Source organism: Pezoporus occidentalis, unplaced genomic scaffold (genome assembly GCF_034315485.1).
Source record: "Pezoporus occidentalis ecotype Australia unplaced genomic scaffold, CSIRO_AGI_Poc_V1 ctg57, whole genome shotgun sequence".
NCBI classification, from domain to species: Eukaryota; Metazoa; Chordata; class Aves; order Psittaciformes; family Psittacidae; genus Pezoporus; species Pezoporus occidentalis.
Window position 1 is genome coordinate 1,524,513 of NW_026915910.1, and position 23,065 is coordinate 1,547,577.

General features: G+C 41.4%; 1 protein-coding gene across 1 annotated transcript in view; it reads left to right on the forward strand.

The window, feature by feature from the left end:
- Nucleotides 1–23,041, forward strand: part of FKBP1B (FKBP prolyl isomerase 1B) — a 46,249-nt gene extending 23,208 nt beyond the window's left edge. The window contains exons 3-4 of the mRNA XM_062638436.1: nt 20,488–20,600; nt 22,355–23,041. Of these exons, the coding sequence (XP_062494420.1) occupies nt 20,488–20,600; nt 22,355–22,483 (242 nt within the window). The 3' untranslated portion in view covers nt 22,484–23,041. The remainder of the gene's footprint in view (nt 1–20,487; nt 20,601–22,354) is intronic.
- Nucleotides 23,042–23,065: the final 24 nt, after the last annotated feature.

The window sequence follows — 23,065 nt, forward strand, 5'->3', positions numbered from 1 at the left end:
TGGTTAATACTGCATGTTGTATACATTTGCAGTTAAAAGAAGATTGCGTGTGCTGCTCTGTACCAGGCACCAAATGTTTCTTGGCTTTTACTGGGCTTTCAGTGTTATGAATCAGGCAGACAGGAGAATATTAAGCATTTCTGGCCACATTAAATGAAGATTGGTCCCATTTGGCTTGCAATTTTAAGTACTTAATAGTTTATTTAATAAAGATTTTGACTGCCTTCTATAATGCATATGCGTGTGATTCACAGGCTTAGGAGACATGGCACATTCAGCCTCCAGCTGAAGAGGATCTGCTGTGCTGGAGACAAGCACGTTCTCACTCTCGAACACCACCCCAGGTCGTGTCTACGTTACAGCTGACAAGGGCTGGGAGCGGGATGGTTGTGTGAGCCACCACTTCTGATCACAGCCTTGCCCTGCAGGCACTCTACAGCCTACCCGTTCCCTGCGCCGAGGTGCCTGGCAGAACATTAAACTGCCAGACAGGCTGAGACGTGGGGTCCCTTGGGCTGTGCCTGGGGCTACGCCTGTAGTTTCACTGTCTGAATATAGAGTAAGTCTGATCCACAGGGCAGCCTTTGGATGACCCCAGCATGCAACTGGAAAAACCTATAGTCTCAGAGCATAGCCAGCTCTCTATGCTGGAAAGTTAGGTCAAAGATACACTGCTGCAAAGGAGAGCAAGCAAGCAGTTTCAGCTGGGGAAACATCCATGACCTCGGTGTGCCCCAGCCATGATTTTATAGCTCTCCACTGGTGATAATCCATGTTGGCTCAGACCCCAGCTGGGATCAGAGAGGTCTGCTCCTGCTTAGAGATTTCTGACTGGGGAACAGAAACAGAGCTCAAAACAGAAGGAAAAGAATGAGAAGGTTTAGGATTAGACTGAGAATGATCACGTTTGTCTTGGCGGTGGCACACACACATGCAGCGTTTGGGAGCTGCTTCCTGATGGCACCATGTAAACTGCTCATGGAGCAGCATCCAGGCTGTGTATCGGAGCATTTGCTCGACTTGCAAATCTAAGTGTGGCTCTGGAGCCAACCACAGGGCTGGCTACTGGCTCACTGGGCAGGTTAATGCTTCCTTTATTTACTCCTACTTTGGGCAGACTGGGAGCCTGATGACATGAATGCCCAGTGCGTGATTTAGCTTCTGCAGATGGTCAGGACATGCCCATCTAATTCTGGCATATAGTACTTAGAGGCCAGCTGGGCTTAGACCATGACAGGGCCAGAGGGAGAGAAAGCAAGAAATCAATTGGTCACTGCAGAGTAGTCGCAAGGAACACCCTCCTGGTAGTCTGCAGTGTGACATGAGAGTCACACAAGATACAGTGTTTTACGTATGAGGACACAGAGTTGTGCGTGCTTTATAGGTCACCTTAGGGCTAAGTAGGAAGAATATTCCTCTCCCCCTTGAAAGCTGCACACTGCTGCAGTTTGTGACATTTGGGGGGTATGTTAATGATTTATTTTCTTAGGAGAAAAGGTAAATAGAAAATCATTCATTTGCATGCGTTGGACATCAGGACTCCTATATTAAAGCTCAAGGTGGCTGAGAAACAGGAGACACTTCATTATTTAACTTCCCACTGAAGAGCTTGTTTAATACTTTATGATGTAACTGCTTTTTCAGAAAAATGGTGTATTTTCCTGTGCATCTGTTTCCAGTTATTCTGGTAAGCATGGGTGTGTAGGAAGGAGGGTAATAACTGCCTTTTAAATGGTTGAGAATCATGCCATTAAACCCCTGTAATCAGATGCTACAGGATTTGGCTATTCATTTTAAGGTCCCTTTTGCTAAAGAGGCAGTGATCAACCAGTGGCACCTCTTGGGCTTCAGAAATAAATATTCAGGAAGGCAAAGCTGAGGACACCTTCAGATTGAATTCATCCACAGTGATTTTAAGGGTGGAGCAACAAGTTCAGCTCTGGAAAAGTGAGAAATGAGCTAGCTGCTTATCACAACTCAACAACCATTTTAATGATCCTTTGGTTGCTTTCAGTTCAGGTGCTTTTGGACAAAGTTCGGCTCTTAAAACATGGACCCCCTGCTATAGATGTTCCCACCATTATGTTTTTTATGGCATCAGCATTGTTTCCAGGAATACAGAAAAGAGAATTTGATTATGTTTGTATCATAGCATCATTCAAAAGCTCCACTGTGCTTAACGGTGCAAAAAACAGATTAAGAGAAACTCTCATTCCCAGACATCTATGGAAGGTGAACAACAAAGAACAGAGGAGGAAGACACGCAGTCAGATACATACATACATATTACTATTATATTTATTTTCTGATTTCAGATGTAGAAAAAGTAAGAGATATCTCTCAGCCAAATCATCCATTTAATAACTCGTTTTTCTATAACGTTAGTTAAGGAGAAATGCTTATAGAGCGAGGTGGCCTCAGAGGGATGCTCAGGGAGAAAGAGAGTATTCAGGGCATGGAGCACAGGAGTGAACACCTCCTCCAGGTCTCCCAAGAGCATTTTGCTAGTTTTGAGCATGTTATAGTCCACCGGCAGCCTTGCCTGTGCTCACTTGAGAGAGAGGTGGTTATACTGCAGTATGTACAGTATGACTGCACTGCTGTTAATACACCCCCAGGGTAAGGGAGGATGGCATGGTACAGCATGTGTGAAAAGACATCTTGTGCTGGCGGCACCATGGTTGAGTCATTCCATCCTGTCTGCGGCTGCAGGCAGCAAGCACTGCAGGGCTGTAGAGCCGCCACCGGCTAATCATTATAATAAGCACTTCAGGCAGAGTCTGGCTCCCCCATTTAGTCTCCCTCCACTTTAGGTCTGTAAATATTTGTCCTGTCCACATCTATTGTTGGCACAGAGGCATCAGAATAAAGTTCTCCTAAGCCTTTGCTTGCATACCTGGCTTTGGGCCACGGAAAGTTAAACCCGATCATCTTAGCTTCTTACTGCCCCTGCTAATTCTTTTTTTTCAGTAGTAAATGACGACTCTCTTCGAGATGGGCCAGAATTCCCCGGGGGTAGGTTGGCAGTTCCCCAAGGCATACACATTTACTAGCATATGCCCATGCAAGTAAACAGCAGGACAGAGGGTTCTTCTTCCTTTGGTACACACTATCCAATTTGTTCCTTGGCAGTTTCCCCACTCACACGGGAGAGTGGCTGCCTCTCTATACAAGCCCAAATTTGATTTATTTCTTTTTTGCCCCCCCTCCTTCTAGCTGTCTGTGGCAGGCACACCAAATTTCCCAAAATGAAGGTGTTAATACAAGTATCGCTTACTGCCCCTCCTGTGACATCTGTGTTATTTCCAAGTTACCCAAAAGGAGAAATGCGATTTGGGTGAGTCAGGGAGTCTGTCCTGACTCAGACTCTTTAATGTAGGAGTGTCTCGGGGTCATGCATATTTCTATTAATATAGGGTTAAGCTTGAGTAGGGAGCTCTGGTTTGATTTGTCTATTTTTAGCAAAGTCACACCAATGCAGCAAAACAGCCAAACTAAACCTGGCTCAGTTTGCTTTGAATTGTGTGAACAAAAATAAGAGTATTTAGAAAAATAATTATCTTAAGGTAATGAAACGTGTTCATTTTATTCTCTGCTCAGCCAGCACAGTAGCTTTTATGTCTATGTGGGGAATTTTGTACAAAATCCTCCTCTGTTCTTACAGCCCCTGACTAATCAGGTGTTCTGCTTTTGCAGTAAAAAGTGTTGAAACCTCACTATTGTCGTGTCTCATACACAGGTCTTTCTTTTCTTTTTCTTCACACAAATTAAGCCACAAAGACCTCTCTTGAATTCCAGTCTTTTCAACGTGCGTATGCAAGGACGCTGTGAGAGGTTATATCATTTCTCCTCCTACTCACTTAGAAGGCTCTTGATGCAAGAACAAATGGAGAAAGAGTTTGGATCAAGGTGTGCTGTTTATCACTGTTAAGAATAAGAAGTTTGGGGTAAATATTCTCACTGTATCTTTTATGATCCCACCGAGGTTTATTAGTCCTGGGTCCAGTAGTGTAATTCCATGTTAGAAAACCTTTGTGGTGCAAGGATTAAAATATGTTAATTTTCTGGCTTCCAGGAAGGAAATTGTCTTTAAATACAGCGAGCGAGAACAGAAAATATAGCAAGAAATTGAACAAAATACCTAGGGAGCCAGGGGAACTGTGTAGGAGAGTTGAAAATGGTCATAGAAGTGTATGTGGTGGGAAGAGCCCTGCCCAAGTCTCACTCATATCTCTGGAATGGCTCAATGAGAATTACTCCTTCTCTGGGACAAGCTAGCTCTATTGACCTTTTAGAGGTTCAGCTGATACAGAGCAGCTTAAAATCTGACCTTCTGTGTCCAGATAGCAAGGTGGCATAGAACTTTTGTGTCCAGATAGCAAGGTGGGAGAGATCAGAGCAACACTTCCTAATCTCCACGAAGGCTTCTGAAGCAGATAAAAAGGTAGTGCTTCTGCTTTGCATTCTTTAACACTTTAGCAGAGCAAGCAGGATGTCGAAGTTGCCCTGAATGAGATTGGAACAAGGGATAGATGCTCTCGTATCCTTAAAAATACAGGCGACACTGATTTGTGTTCTCTTCTGAGAGCTTAAATGATTGAGATGTAAGCAACCAAACTGCGACATGGCCCAATGCACTTAGTCTGGTAGCACTGTCACCACAAAGACAGAATTAAAGATCATATCTGAGCACAAGCCTAAAAAGGTTCTTAGGGACTGTTAAACAAATTAGAGATCAGATAGCATGTTTCCCGGCCACAGGGACAGTCTGCCTGCCTTAGAATAAAAACATATGTTGTGCTATAGCTAGAAATGCTCACTGTCCACTTCATGTCACATGTGAAAACCAGTATCGTCTTTATAGCTGTGCAAAGCATTAGATCATCTGAGACAAAAAAGAGACAAAAATCCGTAGTTTAAATTGGCTTCCCCTCTTTATTAAGCAATACCAAAAGTCAACACAGGTCTTGGAGCTTACCCAGAGGAAGTTTGGTATTGAACATGCACAGTGCATCTGGTGATGCACTGGAACAGGCTGCCCAAGGAAGTTGTGAATTCTCCATCCCTGGCAGCGTTCAAGGCCAGGTTGGACGGGGCTTGGAGCAACCTGGTCTGGTGGAAGGTGTCTTCACCTGTGGCAGGGGGGATGGAACTGGAGGATGGAACTGGATGATTTTCAGGTCCTTTCCAAACCAAATCATTCCATGATTCTATCTCTAAAACTGAAACTTGATGTGGAGGCCAAGGCAAAGATATTCAGACATGCAGCCTGGATCTGCAGTCCGTGTTACATGGCAGCCTTATGTCAGGCTCTTCGCCTGTGAAGCATTTGTAGCAGCAGTCATTGTTGCAGCATGGCTAACAAGACCTTTCTGTTGTTTTTTTGATTTGGGTTTTTGTTGTTGTTGTTTTGTTTGGGTATTTTTTTTTCACTGCTAGGGCTTCACCTCCAACTGTTATTAGATCACTAGACACAGAGCCTGACACACAGCTCAAGCTAATGTGAGAGAACAGAATTGTAAGTATCCATGCATGCACCAGGTCTGAAGAACTGATACTGCTTGTGTGCTCACTGGGTGTAGATATGATCCATCTTTAGGCTGTACTTCAACAGTATCTGCATCACTGCCTTCCCCAGGGCCACCTGTGATCTTTCTTGCTGATATGATTCCATGATTTCCTCTTCCCATCTTTCCAGTCTTACTTGCAGCAGGAAGACTGAAAAAAATGAGAGAAAATATGGCATTGTTGGATTTCTAGTCAACAATCTCCTGGGAGCAGCAGCTTTGGCTGCTCCACTGAAGAAGTTCCTACATGATGATGTCATCTGGCAGTAGGCACCAAAACAAGATGAGGTATTGCAGCAGCTAAAAATGACAGTCTGCAATGCACCAATATTTAAGTTTCATGGTCCTATAAGGCAGTTTCATTCAAAGAGATGCAGCTAAACACTCTGAGTGCTCCTTGCAAGGTGCACTGTGCCTGTATTAAGAGACATAATCTGGCATAACAGAAGTAGCAAAAATATTACACCTAAACAGAAGCAAGCTGTTCTATTTGCTCCAAACATGACTTCTCCAGTTAACACAATGTTGCAATCCAAATGCAGGTGGTTTATAAATCACGTTTTTGTTTCTAAATCTTACTACTTTCTGTTAAAGCTTTGGGAAGGCACTGATGAAAGATGTATTTCTGAAGCTGCTTAGCAGAATGTTAATTTGAGATCTGCTGTCTAAGAGTCTGGTGTCATAAGCTCCAGACTCAGGTGTTCAGGTCTTTGCAGAAAACGTTATGGGAACTACCTTTGTATGAAGAGCAGATCACAAATGGGCTCACTGGTTTATTTTCAAGCTGTACAAAATATATGAGTTTTTTTGCCTGGAGAATTGGCTGCTAAATATCAACCATACTGGGCTTTGAAACGTGTGACTGCTTTTCTAAGAAGGCCGTGAACAACAAGTAGGAAAGTGAAGTTCCATAAGAGCAGAAAGCAGTACATAATCCTCTTGCTAGAAGGTAAACGCTGGGGCACACAGTGCACAGGCAGGGCAGATGATGTTTTGACTTGAAAAGGCAAAGCACACAAAAATCACTGAAATATGCATCAATCAAGAATTGAATTACCAGAATTCTTATGGCTGGGTTAGGCTTTTGATCCACTGAACAGTATGATACCCTTAGATATCTCTCCTTCATGAACTGTTCAGGCTGATAGGATAGGACAAGGGGGAATGGCTTTAAGCTGAAAGAGGGGAGATTTAGATTAGATGTAAGGAAGAAACCTTTTACTGTGAAGTTGGTGAGTCACTGGCACAGGTTGCCCAGAGAAGCTGTGGCTGCCCCATCCTGGTAGTGTTCAAAGCCAGGTTGGACAGGGCTTGGAGCAGCCTGGTCTAGTGGAAGGCATCCCTGCCCATGGCAGGGGTTGGAACTAGATGAATTTTAAGGTCCCTTCCAACCCAAACTCAGCCTTCTCCAGGCTAAACAAGCCCAGCTCTCTCAGCCTGTCTCCATAGCAGAGGTGCTCCAGCCCTCTGAGCATCTCCATGGCCTCCTCTGGACTTGCTCCAACAGGTCCATGTTATTGTATTGGGGCTTAAAGTGTCCTGTCATCAGGGAACATCAGTAAGTTGAAAGCCATAAAATGATGCCAAAAATGGTAGGTGGATTTAGTGAAAATAGCGGTTTTACTAGACATTTATTGTGCTAGGTGGTTATACTATGGTTAGACAAAGGAATAATAGACAAAAGAAGAATGCAATATATTGCATATATATAGTGCTATGTGCAATATATGGTACAGGATACTGCCTGAAACCACAGCCTGTGCAGAACACGTGAGATGCAAACTGAGATGTAGGGCATACTTTCATGCTGTTTGTTCCTTTTAAAATGAAGCTATGGCTTAAACATGCCTGATTGTGTCCTAGAGATCTTTGGTCAGATGAGCAGGCAGAAGCTCACAGATACTTGTGCTGGGGAACACAGATTAGACACACCACAAAATGTAACTTCTCTGCATCCTTTTTCTTGCAAAAGGCCACAAATAATCTTGTTTTCTGAGGAGAGAGATTTGTTCCCATGTCAGATTGGAGTCGAATCAGCAGGAGTTTTTATTTGAAGCTTAGATTGCTTACATTAATTGTTTTGATGTAACCTTCCATTTTATTTTCTTTTTTTTTCTTTTTCCTGACAACTGTCTGATAACATGAACAAGCAGAATACTTAATAATTCTGATGAATGATTTCCAAAGACTCAGTAGCCTGGGTGATTTCTGCCCTATGAGTGGGATCATTGAAACTCCCTATGCAGACAGCCAGTAAATCTGCACGTACATGTTTAAGCATTGAAATGGCAGACAAAATTGAGGTAAATTAACTCCCACAGATCTTTCTCTTTGCTGTGCAAAGTGGGAAGATGGAAGCAGCTGCCTAAATGAATTGAGCTTTTACATGTTCCGTAAGATTACTTATTATGGATTACAGAGTAAACCATGTTACCTCTCAGGTAATATCTATTAAGTTATTTTTAACAGTGATGTAGAATACCTCTGAGTGTCTGGGTGAATGATTATTTTAGACCAGATAACTCTATCCCTCTCACATAAATCTCAGCTTCTTTGATGTACATTTTAGGTCAGTTCTGCCCTTCTTTTGCCTGGTTTGGCTATCTGGACACTTGCATTTTATCCAATATGCCTCCCCTTCAGCATGCTCCTTACGAATTTTAGCTTTTCTCTTTTCCTTTCATGTTTTCTCCTTAAGAGCTTTGATCTCTTTTAGCTTGGATGTAGCTAAACAATACTTGGTATTAAATAATTGGAAAGGTGGTGATGTGCAAGAACTCCCTAGGCCTCATCAGAGCTGAATTTAAATGGTACTCCGAAAACAAAGCAATGTATGCTCACTAGAATGAAACACTGCAGATGAACGTAAGGCTTTTCCTTTTTTTTTCATTTTCTAAAACCAAATATTTCATTCCAGTCAACCCTAAATTACATTCTCTTTGGAGTTTTTGGATAAAATTGAACAGGACATCCATTATTCTTCTGCAGAGAAACATCCCTTGTTACTGTGATTTGTATGGTTTTGCTGTTTGATTGTTAGGAACATCTTTTCACTGACTACATGTAGTTAAGTTACTCATATAGGATGCTACTTTTTCAGTTACACTTGCTAGGATGATAAAAGATCATGTGACCTGTGATAGAGAGCTGTCTGGCCTACAGCAATTTCTGAGAATTATGTGGTCACCACATCTGTCTTTGCTTTCACAGATGATAATATCACACGTCACAGCACAGTCTGAAATCTTCCAGCTTTCCATTGCTGGTGTAATAATACATTTGTTTATGTGATGCTTCACTGTTCGCTCTACTCTCAACTTGTGTTGCTTTACACTCTGTGTGCTATTTTCTTTTGTGGTTTTGTCAGTGTTTATATTTGTTGCTTGTGTCTATGGACTTATTACTATTTCTATTTGTAGTAACTAAACTGGCTTAATTTACAATGTCTTTTGTTTGCAGCAGTCATGAGTGTGAAAATACTTTTTATTTTGGAAAAACATTATGGTCTGTGCAGTCCATCCTCAAGCTCCTACTAAAGTCAATGAGAATAATGCAGGAACAAACCCTACACAACATCAGGCACAGCTGATGTAATGAGTCCCAGGACCAGGGACTGGGATCCAGGTCTCTGCCCATCCCACTGACCTCCCTAATTACTACTTGCTTAGTTTTCTCCTGACTTCATCACTCTCCATTTACAGCCACTATACAGATTGAAGGGGGGAGCACAGAGGACAATCCCACTGGGTTTTTGTTTGTCCGATGATGAGGATACCATCAGAAAAGGTGAAGGATGTGGGTTTAAATTCAGGCTTGAGGTGGAGTTGAACTTGGAGTGCTCTTGGTGAGTGCTTATGATAGGAAAGGTGGACAGCAGCACCCTCTCTACCAACTACCCTTTAAAAGGCGTGAGACTTTCTTGGGTCTGTCTTTAAAATCAGATTCAAAGCTCTACATCCGGAGTGGATGGTGATGCTAAATTCTTGGAAGAGCTGAAAATTGAGGTGCATCCTTGTACTTGCCATATCCTGCTAGCTGCCTATGGGCTGTACTTAGTGCACAGGCTTTCTGTAGCTCACCTTCTAGAAGTGGCTCTTTGTCTCCATTGCCTCTATAAGAAACTTCCAAATCTTTTTCTGTCACTTCAGTAAAACTCAAGGGGAAGTCACTAATAGGTGATACCTGATTCTCACCTTCTCCGAGTTGTTTCCCCTAAAACATTTATTTTGCATTCTCCTTGCTTCTTCCTTTTACTGGTCCAAGACATGAGTAGCTTGTTAAGTAGATGAAAATAGATACAGGCACTTGGAAATTCCTGTTGTTCTCCAGAGAGACGACTGTCTAATGTCCAGCAGAGCAATGCCTGAAAACCATCTGTCAAGATAACAGCTGCCACTTTTTCCATAGTTCCTTTATAAGATCACTGAGATCAAAACTTAGAGATGGAAAAGACCTATTTATAATAACAAACTGTTAATAGCTCCTTTCCACTGCAGCTCTGAAGATACTTTGAAGGCTTACTGAATGCTACCTAAGGCAAAGTGTATTAATTAATAATATTATTGCTGGATATGGTAGTGACTCTCCTTCTGACCTTGGTGAAACTACAGCCATCATTTCACAGGGAATAAAATGAAGGTGAATTATACTTACACAGCTGGCTGGTGGCAAAACCCATTCGTTTTGGCATCCAGCTTTTTCCTCTGATCACAAATCTAGTGTATAGTATTCTGTATTCTTTCAGGATTCTGTTCTGGAGAATAGTCCCGAGTGCATCATTCCACTGAGTTTTAAATTCTTGTGATCCAGGTCTTAAACTGCTACATATATTTTTGTACTTTCATCAGGGGAACTGTGCCAGTTTACACCAATGAGAATCTGCAGCACCAGGAATGATGAACAAAAATAGGAAACAAATGTGGCAAAAAAAAAGGAAACAAAAAGCAAAAGAAGAAATTCATGGCTGGTATTATTTCAGAACATACTGTCATAGTTCACGGGCAGAGTGGTATTTATGACACCGCTAGGGTCTGTCTCGGAGCACATAGAAAACTGTTTACTTTCACAACAATACTGCAAAAGTATTCCTTTTTTGTGAAAGCAGGTGCATTCCTAGTAGGTGGGAAGAACAAAGCATACATCTATAGAAAGATTGGTTCCTTTGATGAGTGTATTTCATGTATCTTTTAAAAAGACATCCCAAAAAATTAATGGTATCTGAATAAGACATTCTTCTGCTGGTGTGTTGCAGCAAATGGTACAGGCTGCTGAGCAAAATGCTGGTTTTATCTGATCTTAATGGTAGGCTGAACTTCTGATGATATAATGAGGGTTACCAACTTGTTAATAAACCCCTCAGAGTTCATTCAAAGGCTGGAAGTGGCTTTTATCTTCTGTTATTTCTATAGCATGTTTACTGTGTGTGTTACTGTACAGTAAGTGACTAGGTCTATCTAGGTAGATTTGCAGTCACCAAGTCTAAAGGCCCTTAAGCAACATAATGCACAGGAAGGTGTTTGGTGAACAAATCAAAACCAACTTGGCTTTAAACTGCATTTTTTTCAGTAATCTGGACTCTGATCAAGCCATTTTGGGTGGAATTAATCTCAACTGTCTTTAGCTACCTAGAAGTCTATGGTCTGTCCATGTTGATGGAGAGAGCGCAGCATCTCCATCTTATGTGTGTCTGTCTCTTTTTCCAAGAGTGTTTTTCTCCTTCTTACTTAAGAACAGAGAAGTTGCTAAGTCCATTGCAAAATGTTAGAGGATTGCTGTGTTTGTCAAGTTGAGTTTCAGTAAAACGCTGAAGTAAAACACTGTCTCTGTGAAGGAGGTATAGCCATCCTACGTGTTAAGAAAGTTGGATGTGATAAAGAACTGGGTAAACAGGGGCCTGTGGGGGAGGAAGAGTATTCATTCACAAGGGATGTGGGCAGAAATGTTATTTTTCAGCTCCAGAAGCCCCAAAGGCTAACATACTGTTTTAACATATTGGTGTTAAGTCGTAACACATTAAGAATACATTTCTTCATGCTCAAATGTCTTGTTTCTGGGTATGCATAGCCTCTTAATCCAATGCCCTGCTAGAGATAGATAGGTAAATTTGTCACTAGGCTGTTGTCACTTAAGCCAAAGGAATCCAAAGTGCTGCACTGGTAAATAAAGATTTCAGCACAGGTTTTATTCAGAAGAAAATGGAGGCATATACTGGAGGTATAAACAGTTGAAAATCAAAGGATGCCTAATCTGGGAACAGCTCATGATTAAAGCACACCTTTATTAAAGCAGTATTAACACTGGGTTAGGAAGGTGTTTCTTCTGGCAGATCATTCAATGTCCTTTCTCCCTGACCAGAGGAGGAATTAACTAGGTGGCTCTTTTCTTCTAAAACCCCTCTCTCGTGTAATCTCAGGGCCATGCTCAGAGTTTTCCCAAGGAATGCTGAAGGTCCTTTCCTGCTTTCTAGGGTGTTTTTCCATGCTTTCCGCACCCAGATATGTGTTCAGAAGCTTTGGTGCCCTTCTTGTGCCATACACTGAAAGACAGGTTGCTGTCATATTCACCTATTTCAGTGAGATTTAACCCCTACTGAAGTGTGTAACTGCCCAGTAGAAGGTCATCTGCACACTGGTATGTGTGCTACAGGCTGAAATACCAAATCAATACCTCCACTGCATAGGCAAACATAAAACAGAAATGGTGCCAAAGGAAATACATGTGTGTGCGTTGTAGCATAGGATGAGACTTGAGAATGAAAACAAGAAAATAAGAGGTTAATTGTATTGTCCTGTTACCTTGGTGCATTAGATGACTGGAATTCTTTGTCCAAGCTCTGCTGCATGTGTTTGAGTGGGAAATCTCACAAAATGTCTTCTTTATATTACAGCTGTTCTCTTGAACTGCTGTTTGTGCTTTCTTGCTGGTATCAGAGGGCAGGGACAGAAAGACCTAGCCCAGTCAGGAATGTTCCATCTCCATCCACTAACAGTGTTACAGGATGTGGTGTTAAGGGTAGAGATGTGAGAGATGCTAAGTATTTCTGTAGTAATATATTCTCTCTAAAATGTTGCTTTAGAATCTATTGTCCTACTCATTAGCATACCCAGACTGACCTAATTCTGCCATGCTTATTCAAATGAAATTTGCTTTATGCTGCAAAGCATGTATATTTTACAGCTGAACTTTGTAATGGTAACAGAATCAAACCCTAAAATAAAATGACTGCTTTAAGGCAACAGGATACCAGAGGAATTGTTTTGGTCTCTCTGCAATTCATGTAGAATATGCTTATTGAGCCTCATATGTGTCTTGAGGGTAAATCTACTTTTTCTTCTCTTTTAAAATTATGCAAATCTATAAAGCTGTTAGGACAGAATAATGCCTTTCAGTAGAGTGAACCAGACAATTGCATGTAATTTTCTTGGCTGTGAAGTCAAGCTAAGTGCAAGGCTCTTTCATATTGTCTTGTAGTTGTACACAACAAGGATACATAGTGCACGGTAATGCATTATTGAATAGTTGTCTGTTGTGTCTTCATTGCATGCTGTCAGCTGCATAATAAATAATTGATTGTGTTGCTTTTACTCCACATTAAAGATATATGAGTATATAATACCGGAAGAAAATGAAGCAGCAGGGCTGCCTGTGTTGAAAAGATCAACCGTTATTGAAGTGTGCTGCGGTTACAGGAACTCAGAGGTGACCATCACCGCTATCCATTTCCCATTTCTATACTTGAGTCAGTGATTGTTTGTCATGGCAACAAATGACACATTCAGATCATTGCTGTTGCCTTTTTAAACAACAAAAAAGATTGTGGTGAAAAGCTGAGATGCTGCGGAGATGCACCCCCCAGTCTCTTCAACTATAATCCCTCTAGACTGAAAATTCCCTTAAAAAGATTAATCATTTTTTCTTAAGTGGCTATAAACTATTAGAAAAACACAGTCTAAGTCAGCAAATGCTGTTTTTTCCTTATAAGGCTTTGTTTATATTAAGCAGAGGAAACATGAGCAGTGGAAAACTGAGTTTGTGTTTATATTGGTACTAAACCTCTGTTGCGGAACCTTTCCCTTGACAAGCCATGCTTCCCTTCTTGGTTCAGTTGCCAGAGTCCCTGCAGAGGACTCAGTAAGGTGGCCCACTGTTCAGATGACACATAAGAAATAAAAGTATCATCCAGCTCACATTCAACACTATTTATTTCCATTACAACAGTCGTAATTGCTGATGAAAAGCTGATAAAAAGTAAAACTGATGAGATGGCAAATCCGTCCAGAAAAGACTTTGCTTTTGAAGTCAAATCAAGGAAATCAGAGATATATGCCACTTACTGCATGGTTATTTGGAAGGAGGCTCATGGCCAGGTATAATTGTGGATTACTGACAGATGTTGTTATGATGAAGAAGTAGAAAACAATGAATTAAGGTAATGAGATGGCAAATGAAGATGTAAGAAGTGTGAGACTATAGAATTGTAGAATCACAGAATGGTTTGGATTGGAAGGGACCTTAAAGATCATCTAGGTTATAAATGGGAGAAAAATCGGGATTTCCAACCTTTGTGATATTCTCCTGACAGGATATTGGCATATTTTGACACAGAAACAATGTATTTGTCCTGGGTTCAGCAGTAGCAGCCATTTTTCTCCTTCTTGGTAGCTGGTGCAGTGCTGTGTTTTGACTTTCGGCCTGGGAACAGAGCTGATAACAAGGATGTTTTGGTTTGGCCAAGGACTTTGTGAGCCTCATGCTCTGCCAGGGAGGAGGGGAAGCCGGGAGGAAGCAGAGACAGGACACCTGACCCAAGCTAGCCAAAGAGGTATTCCATACCACAGCACGTCATGCCCAGGAGGTAGCGGAGAGTTACCCGGAAGGGCTGGGAGACTACCGGGTTGGAGGAGGTATCGGTCAGAGCTTGGTTGGGCTGGGTGGGGCGAGTTATCGGTCGGCTGATGGTGAGATGTTGTATTCTCTTCCCTTGTTATTTCCTTTATCATTATTATTATTGGTGGTAGCAGTAGTGATTTGTGTTATACCTTAGTTACTAAACTGTTCTTATCTCAACCCGTGGGAGTTGCATTCTTTTTGATTCTCCTCTCTGTCCCTCCGGGAGCAGGGGGAGGGCAAGAAGGTGGGGAAGTGAGCGAACGAGCTGTCTGGCTGGGTTTAAACCACCACAGTATTATAAGGAAAAAAAGAAACACTTGAGATCAAAAATTCTTAATCCACAGCAACACTACCTGCAGCAAATGCTGCCTCCAAGAATCCTAGGAACCAAACTGAATGACAAGTTCATAATAGCAGAGATTTATGACAAGGCATAGTTGGAAAGGTGATTGCATTAAAGGGCATCAAAATATAGTCCCTGTCCTGAAGAACCTCTGGTGTACATAAAATGAAACAGGATAGTGTCCTAGAAACACCTTCTGAATGTCTGCCCCTTTTTCTGCAGCCAACATATGCTCAGAAAGTATCTATTTTCAAGTGTGTGGATTGCATTTAAGTTCTGTATGTAACTAGAGTTTAAAAACATAATGGAATACTTTGCAGAGAAATATTGCTGGGTTTTTTTGAAAGTTGCCTGTTCAATTTATGCCCTTAATACTTCTGAGGTGAGTCCCACTCTACAGGATAAAAGAAGAGTGACTAGTGAAATCAGGGGATTTGTCCTGGATTAGGATCTCCGTCTTCTGATTCCCACAATGTGTCAACACTGCAAAGACAATAATTCAGTAAAGACTAGAGGCAGTGAAGCCTGGTCTACTTCATTTAGGTATGGATGGATGAGTTAATGCCTCCTCACTAGGGCTCTATGAAAAGCTGGCAGCCTAGCGTTTAAAATGAGTGTTGTTAACTCTTTTAACTTTGGTAAATTAGTTGGCTGAGAATGATAAACAATCCCAGCAGGTTAGTCCTACTGTCTAAATCTGTTTGGTTTAAATTATTCTTAGAGAGATCTCTCCTTCTCCATTAATTGTAGGTGTAGCCTAGAGATGACAGGTTGAGACACAGTTTCTACCTTTGTGATGGCTAATGTTAGCAGTGGAATTTTACATATACATTTTCCAAATCTGGGTTTGTAAGCTTGATGGAAGATCTATGGAGGGCCTTTGGTATCCTCTCTCCCCATTTTTTGTATAGCTACGTCTTTTGTATAACTAATGGTTGGTGCGTGATTTTTTGGGGGAAGGACCATAGGTGTAAATTAGGTGTCCTAAATAGCTGGGCTGGCTCTTTGGATCTTTGTTATGTGGTTGGTTGCTGGATCTTTCTCTGATGAAGGAACCCTCTGGTAAAAAGAAGCTTAGACTGTTATTGCACTGCAGCGTTCATGTCTTTCCATTCCTGACCTCTCCTCAATAATATAGGTTCTCTGATAACAAATCAAGATTGAGCATTTCTCTTCGTAGAAGCACTTACAGGATCTTCTTCCTACACAGATTTCTTTTCATTACATGCATAGGATCTTTATGTCAGTAGGAACCCTACTGCTCTATCAAACTTGCTTGAAATTGGCTAAAAGAGTCAAAAGTTATTAGACAAGTACAGACAGTGTCATTAGCTCTCTCCCCTTAGGAAACAGATTTAGGTGGGGTTGACTGACCTGAGTTAGTTGATTCATGTTAAAAGAGTAATACAGACACACTTGTGTTTTAGTAAGAAATAATAGCTTGTGTCAAACCTAGACTGAAGTTGTTTTCACTGCTGGTTTAGCCCAAATGGCATTGTTTTTTTTTGGCAGTTTAGATGGACCCCTAATCACGTTCCTTACCAAAATGATTTGCCTTCTCTTTGATCTTCAGCTTCAGTGAGCTGAACTACAATGATTCAACAGGACCCATGATCTGAAACACCTCCTTTTCTACAGCCACCTAATTTTTAGAATTACTTTTAGGACATTACTAATTTCACAAACTCAGTTATCAGGATAGTCTATGGATTTGAAAAAGTTTGTGCAATTAATAATTTTAATACAGTAATTGTTCCCTTTCAGAATCAAACATAAGGTTATTATAACGAGTAAGTATATAGGCATCTAGATGTCCTTGCTCAGACAAAGCTCTTATTGATTGCTGTGACTTTGCAAAGTAATGTCATCATTCAGTTCCAGGTTGTGGTTCTTTTAATCCTTGTTGTTAGCTAGATAAATAAAGGTGCTAGCAGGCTGAAGATGGGTATCCGTCCTCATTGCAGAATATTAATACAAATCAATTTTTTTACCAAAAAGAAAAATCAATTGATGCATTAGCAAGAAAGAAAATAAAGCATTATGTTGTTTTAGCTCCCAGGAGCCTGAATAGTCAGCTCTAACTTTCAGAAATAGAGAGATAAAAAAGATCTAAAGTTCAGATCTAAATCCGGATCGGAACTTCTCCAGGGCACATGGGGACTCTGACTCATTTCTAAAGTAGATGTGCATTTAAAGGGCAGTCATATAAAAACTGACCCTCCTGCTGGAGCTTCAGCAATTAAGGACATGTCTGACTCTCTGAATGCCAGTTTATCCTCCAGCAGCAGTAAGGTGGGGTAATTACAGAGGTTACCTTTCTGAATTCACCACCTCATGAACTTTCAGCCATTGCTGAAAATAGGATATTGCTTTAAATGTAGGAGAAGCAGCCCGTTTTCTTCTATAGGCCTAACACACCTTGTATAGGCTTTCGATGGTGAAATGGAAGTCAGTTTTTATATGATGTATATTAGACTGGCAAGCTCATGGACAGCTACAAACATTATTTTAAATGGGAAACATTGTCCAGTAGCTGTTGTCAGGATCTCTGAATAGTTAATTCTGGTTCTGCTGCTGGTTTGATGTGTAGTATTTAGTAAACCACCAGACCTTTAAGCTAAGTATTTTAATAGGATTTAGTTACAAAATGAAGTGAAAGCATATTAAAGTGCTGTGGAACTTTGTATCTGAACCTGAACTTCCAGACTGAGGCTATTTTATAATAAATATCTTCTTCCTCCCTGGGCTACTGTGAGGAATAATTAATGTTTGCATACTGCTTTGAACATGCAGACTGTAACGACAGTACTAAGTTTTAATATTAAAACTATTAAATACTGGGATTCTATAATAGTCTCCTTCCATTTCATAGAATCATAAGGTTTTACGATGCGTTTAAAAATGAAACTGCTGTGAGGAAGGACTGCCATTTAAATCTAAAATCAAATATTTCAAAAAGGATTATGCAATATGCCTGAGAGTTCCCCCTGAGCTGCTTCTCCCTGCCAGCCCTCCTCTACATGCAGGCTGGTTTTCTACCTTACAGATGAACCCATGTTTGTCTGTAACTAGAAAGCCTGTGCAGGCAGCTGGTGTGACTTGCCAGCTTGCATGGAGGGGGTTTAGGGATATCACTGAGTTGATATATTGCATGATGTGTGTATGTACATGCATTGGAGCATAAATAAAGTACTTCACTACTATACCATGAAAAACTCAAGGAATATGACAAGTGCTAAAAGTGAAGGTTATGAAACATGCCTTTATAGGCAGGTTATTCCATAATTTTCCTCCGAAGGCCTTGTGTGCACACACACACACACACACATCTCTAAAGTACTGACTTTGACAAAAATTGGACTTTGTCAACAGATAATTTGCCTTAATCTGTCATTTGGTTTTAATATTGACGTAAAACATCTAGACACAGAATCCCACTGAAACAATCAAAAATTGTGTCCTCATTACTGCAAGGCCAGAATACCACCACCACTGATTTAGGCACTAATGGATTTGGAGACATCTGTGTCTGAGCTACTTGTTTGGACTTCATTTATATTCATTGCAAAGAAAGAGACATTGCTAGGATGCAATTCATTATGGCATAGATTTGGTTAGATGAATTGCCCCTGAAAGTACATTTTTCTCTGACTTGGTTATAGAGTGAAGCAGAGTAATTAGCTCAAAAGTAGGTGGCTACGTCTTAGAAGCATAAAGGTTGGTAAGATGAATCCTACGATTTTAGTCTTTATTTTTTATTCTGGCATGTCTCTTTATACTTACCTTTGATTCATAACACGAACTTTTAAGCAGGCAGAATATGCCTTTTTTTTTGTTGTTTAGGTAATAGCTAATGTTTTTTACTGAAACATAAAACTTGAGCATCAAGTTGATCTATTAATACAACTGATTTAGTGAAAAGAAACCAGTACGACTGTATTTTCATACTGGATCATAAAGGCAGGATTTCTCAGCATTTTCTGTCAAAGCTGTGCTTGATAGCGTTGTTTTCAACCAGCAACTTTCTCAGCTATTTGGTTATTAATGAACAAAACACTAGCACTACAGCATTACAAAGAAAGGATTTATTCTAATGTATAAATATCAGCCAAACCTTACAATAGCCAAAGTATAGCATATTGAAAGAGCAATTAATCAGGTACTTTTAAGTGGAAAGCTGTCATAATTATCCACTGTTTGAAAAGAGAATGAGAATAGCTAAAAGTGTAGCTCTCTGTGAAGGTTTATCCACTTACTGTAGAAGCTATGTGTTCATAATACATGGGTTGAAACAGTGTTGTGCCCATCCAAAGGAATGAGTAAGGTGTTCCCCAACTGTCTCTTGAAAATATAATGAATGAGGGTACTATTCATAGAAATGTCGTATTTTTAAATGCAGAGGCTTTTTGCCCTTTCTGTATGAGGAGGAGACACATGCAATTGTAACATTATGTAGAAGTTTCACATGCATGCTGTGGAATGGCCACATTTGTGTAATACATGTTATATCCTTAGTACTCCTGAGTGAATCAAGTAGGGAAGGTAAACTGTCCAAGTTACCAAAATATTCCTACTAGATATTCTGGCATAAATCACAGAATCACAGAATCACAGAATGGTTTGGGTTGGAAGGGACCTTCAAGATCATCCAGGTCCAACCCCCTGCCATGGGCAGGGACACCTTCCACTAGACCAGGTTGCTCAAAACCCCGTCCAACCTGGCCTTGAGCACTGCCAGGGATGGGGCAGCCACAGCTTCTCTGGGCAACCTGTGACAGGGGCCTCACCACCCTCACAGTAAGAATTTTTTCCTAATACCTAATCTAAATCTCCCCTCTGTCAGTTTAAAGCCATTCCCCCTTGTGCTGTCACTACATGCCCTTGTAAAAAGTCCATCTCCAGCTTTTTTATATGCCGCCTTTAGGTACTGGAAGTTGCTCTAAGGTTCTCCCAGGAGACCTTAAATTTGCAGGAACAAGTCAAAGGAGCTGCTCTGTACTTGCAGACATTTAACTGGCACCAAATCTGGTTCAAGACTTCCCAGACCTGAATCTACATCCCCACCTGTGGAAGCGTGTGGAAAGCTCCTGCTGCCTGTGCAGCTTTGGGTCACACATAGCTGAAGTCCCCTTAGCACTCAACATTTCTCACAACAACTATTCCCTTTAGTTAGTTGCACTGTTAAAAATACCTTAAAATAGAAGTAGTTAATGAGGAGTAAACCCAGTCATATTTATGTTAAATTTGGTTTCTTTGGCTGTAGGCTGGTTTTACAGAGCTTTTTTGTGTTTAGTAGCAGGCCTGGATCTGGCCCCTGTGTTGAGATTCTCTTATGCTGCTTCCCACTTGCTCCTTGCCTGCTTTTATCTGCTGAGCCAGGAAGCTCCACTGTGCAAACAACAGCTCTTCAGTGTGTCTGTGTAATGTTTGGTACTACATGAGTTATAACCTATAGCATTAAGAATAATAATAAATTTCCATTTTAGAACCTAAATTACCAGATGGCAAAGGTAACAATATGGTACCTTTTGGTGCCATATTTGTGTTTGGCTCTCCTGCCTTATCCATTCTCCATGAGGCTTCAAAGTGAAAATGTGACCAAGACAATAATTTTTCACTCCTTCCCTCTCCTTCAGCGCTTAAATTTACATGTAGCTCAGATTGAAACCGCGTGTCTTGTTTTGGCAGGAATGCTACAGAATGGAAAGAAGTTTGACTCCTCCAGAGACAGAAACAAGCCTTTCAGGTTCAAGATTGGCAGGCAAGAAGTCATTAAAGGATTTGAAGAAGGTGTGACACAGGTACAAAGAAATTATTCTAGCTGAACTTCAAGCTGGCTGAAGGGTGTGTGAGCACAGCAATGTCCAGTGTAATGGTGGCAAGACCAAGTGGATTTGAGTGAATTTGTATTATTTGCTTCACAGTAAGGCCTAGGAGTAGCTCAGGACCCGAGTGTGCTATAGAAACCAGAAGCCAGGGCAGATAAAGCAGTGGCAACAAGTGCTGGGTGAATCAGTTTATCCCTTCTGTGACCACTCTCACTTCCTGACTTCTGTGCCTTAATCAATAGGTGGCCAAAAAGCTGTCCCAGTAATCGGCGTGCAACCCGTTGCCCTCCTGCTCCTCCTAGTGGATCGCCGGCTGAAGCTGAGCTTGTATCTGTCTCCTTCCCCCCCCAGGGTTTTGAGGTTTGTGCGGGGCAGGTTTTGACACAAAGCATTTGGACAAAGGCAGTTCAGTCTAGCATGCAGGTTTTTCATTAAGCCTGGATTTAATGACTGTCAGATGCCACAGGCATCTGCATTTCTCTACTTAACATCTGACAGCTCAAGGTTGCCCTATGCCTGAAACCCATGGATGACTTGCTAGCTGTGTGGCTTTCAGGGACCTATCAGAGCAGCTGGCAGCCTGCCCCACACAGACCTCTGCAGGGGCCAGGGGAGGTCACTTGCTCTTGCACCCCATGGTCTGAACACTGCCTGAACTTAAGGAAGTTCATATTCACATTTTTCTTCTACCTAAAGTCATAAAAGCTCTAGCTTGGGCATATTTTATAGGACCTGAAAAAAATCAACAGGAGATACCATGTAATCTGTTGTCCAGTGATGCGTCTCATCTTGGGGGAGAGGTCAGAGTTAAAAGAGTGCTTCAAATCAGGGACTGTTTCTTGGCCAGTGAATATTCAGTCATTATGTATGGTGCATGAATAGCAGTTTGAGATTGCTCCACCCCAAAATACTGTGTTGGGAGAGCAGGGATTTGATTCTTGATACCCCAAATCTCTGTGAGCGCTGTCACCTTCAGAGCTAGTCTGGAGTGAGAGAAATCAGTATCTCTGTCCATCCCAGGGCAAGGGCACTCTGCCAGCATAAGCAGCACCTGAGGTGAGATGTCTGCCCTCAGATTTGGGATGAGAAGTAAGTACCTCTTTTCAGTAGGATTTGCTTTGCATCTGCCCAGCAGCAGAAAGGCTGGTGCCCACAGTGTTAGTGTTTGAGCAGTGGCTTTGAAGACATCTCTGGTGGCAGCTGAAGGAGGAAAAATGTTGCTGAATGCTTTTCAAAAGCTGAACCAAAGTGCATTTTGGCACTAATCTCTCCTGTCTGTTACTAGCTCCATCTACCCTGCCCTGCTCATGGCCCCTCACCTCTGACAAAATTTGACTCCTGAAGAGATGGAAAGCGATACTTCTCAAAGACATCCACTGCTGATGGTGTTACATGTACACTGCACTCCATAGAAGGAATTCACACCTACAGTCCAGCGTAGGTAGGGTGGGCTCCCAGGCTGGCTCTGGCAATTTAAATAACTGCTGTGAGAAGCCAGGGGAGTCAGAAGACGTATGTCTGAGCTGGGTGTGGCAGCCTGAAGCTGAGCCATGGTTGAACTCTATGATCTTAAAGGCCTTTTCCAACCTAAATGATTCCATGAATCCAGTGGTCCTGACTCTCCTCAGTTCTGTCAGTCTGACACACTGTGATTTGTTCTTTGTTTTCCTCCTAATACTGTTTGGTTTTTTTGTTCTGTTTTCCTTTCTTCAACATCCAAAACCCAGATGAGCTTAGGACAAAGAGCAAAGTTGACCTGCACACCTGAGATGGCCTATGGAGCCACAGGCCACCCTGGGGTCATCCCTCCCAATGCCACGCTCCTCTTCGATGTGGAGCTACTCAGGTTGGAGTGAATCTTCTCAAGGGAGTTGGCTGGATACATCTGTTAATACCCATCCATCCTTTCTCACCTTGCCAGCAGCGGGAGAAACCTTCACTGGAATCCCAGTCTGCCCTGCTGAAGCTGTCCTGTCACTAGCGCCTGCTGTTCGGTTTCTTACGCCTTCCTTCTCTTTTTTTAACTTCGTGGTGTCCGTATTTGCCTTTTATTAGAAGCTTTGCTTTTGGGAAAAATGTCTACTGTTGTAACATTTTCAAGTTGTACATTTTATTTAATTTGCATGTAAGAGGAATTCACAGTGATGGTTGAAAATATATATAAATATAAATATATATATATTCCTTATTGAAAAACCACTGCCTTACTGTACACTTAAACCAAGAAGAAAACAAAACACAAAAGGTGCTCAAAGAACAATCCAGTGTACACCTTGTACATGAACGGGCATTAGCCAAACAGAGTTACCTGCGCTGCCACTTTTCTCAACTTGTATGTTTCTGCTTGCTGCTGTTTTAAAAATACTGTCTCATTTAAAAGTATATATAGAGAACAATAAAACCTTGATACTTTACAGTTTCTATTTCCTGTTTTTATC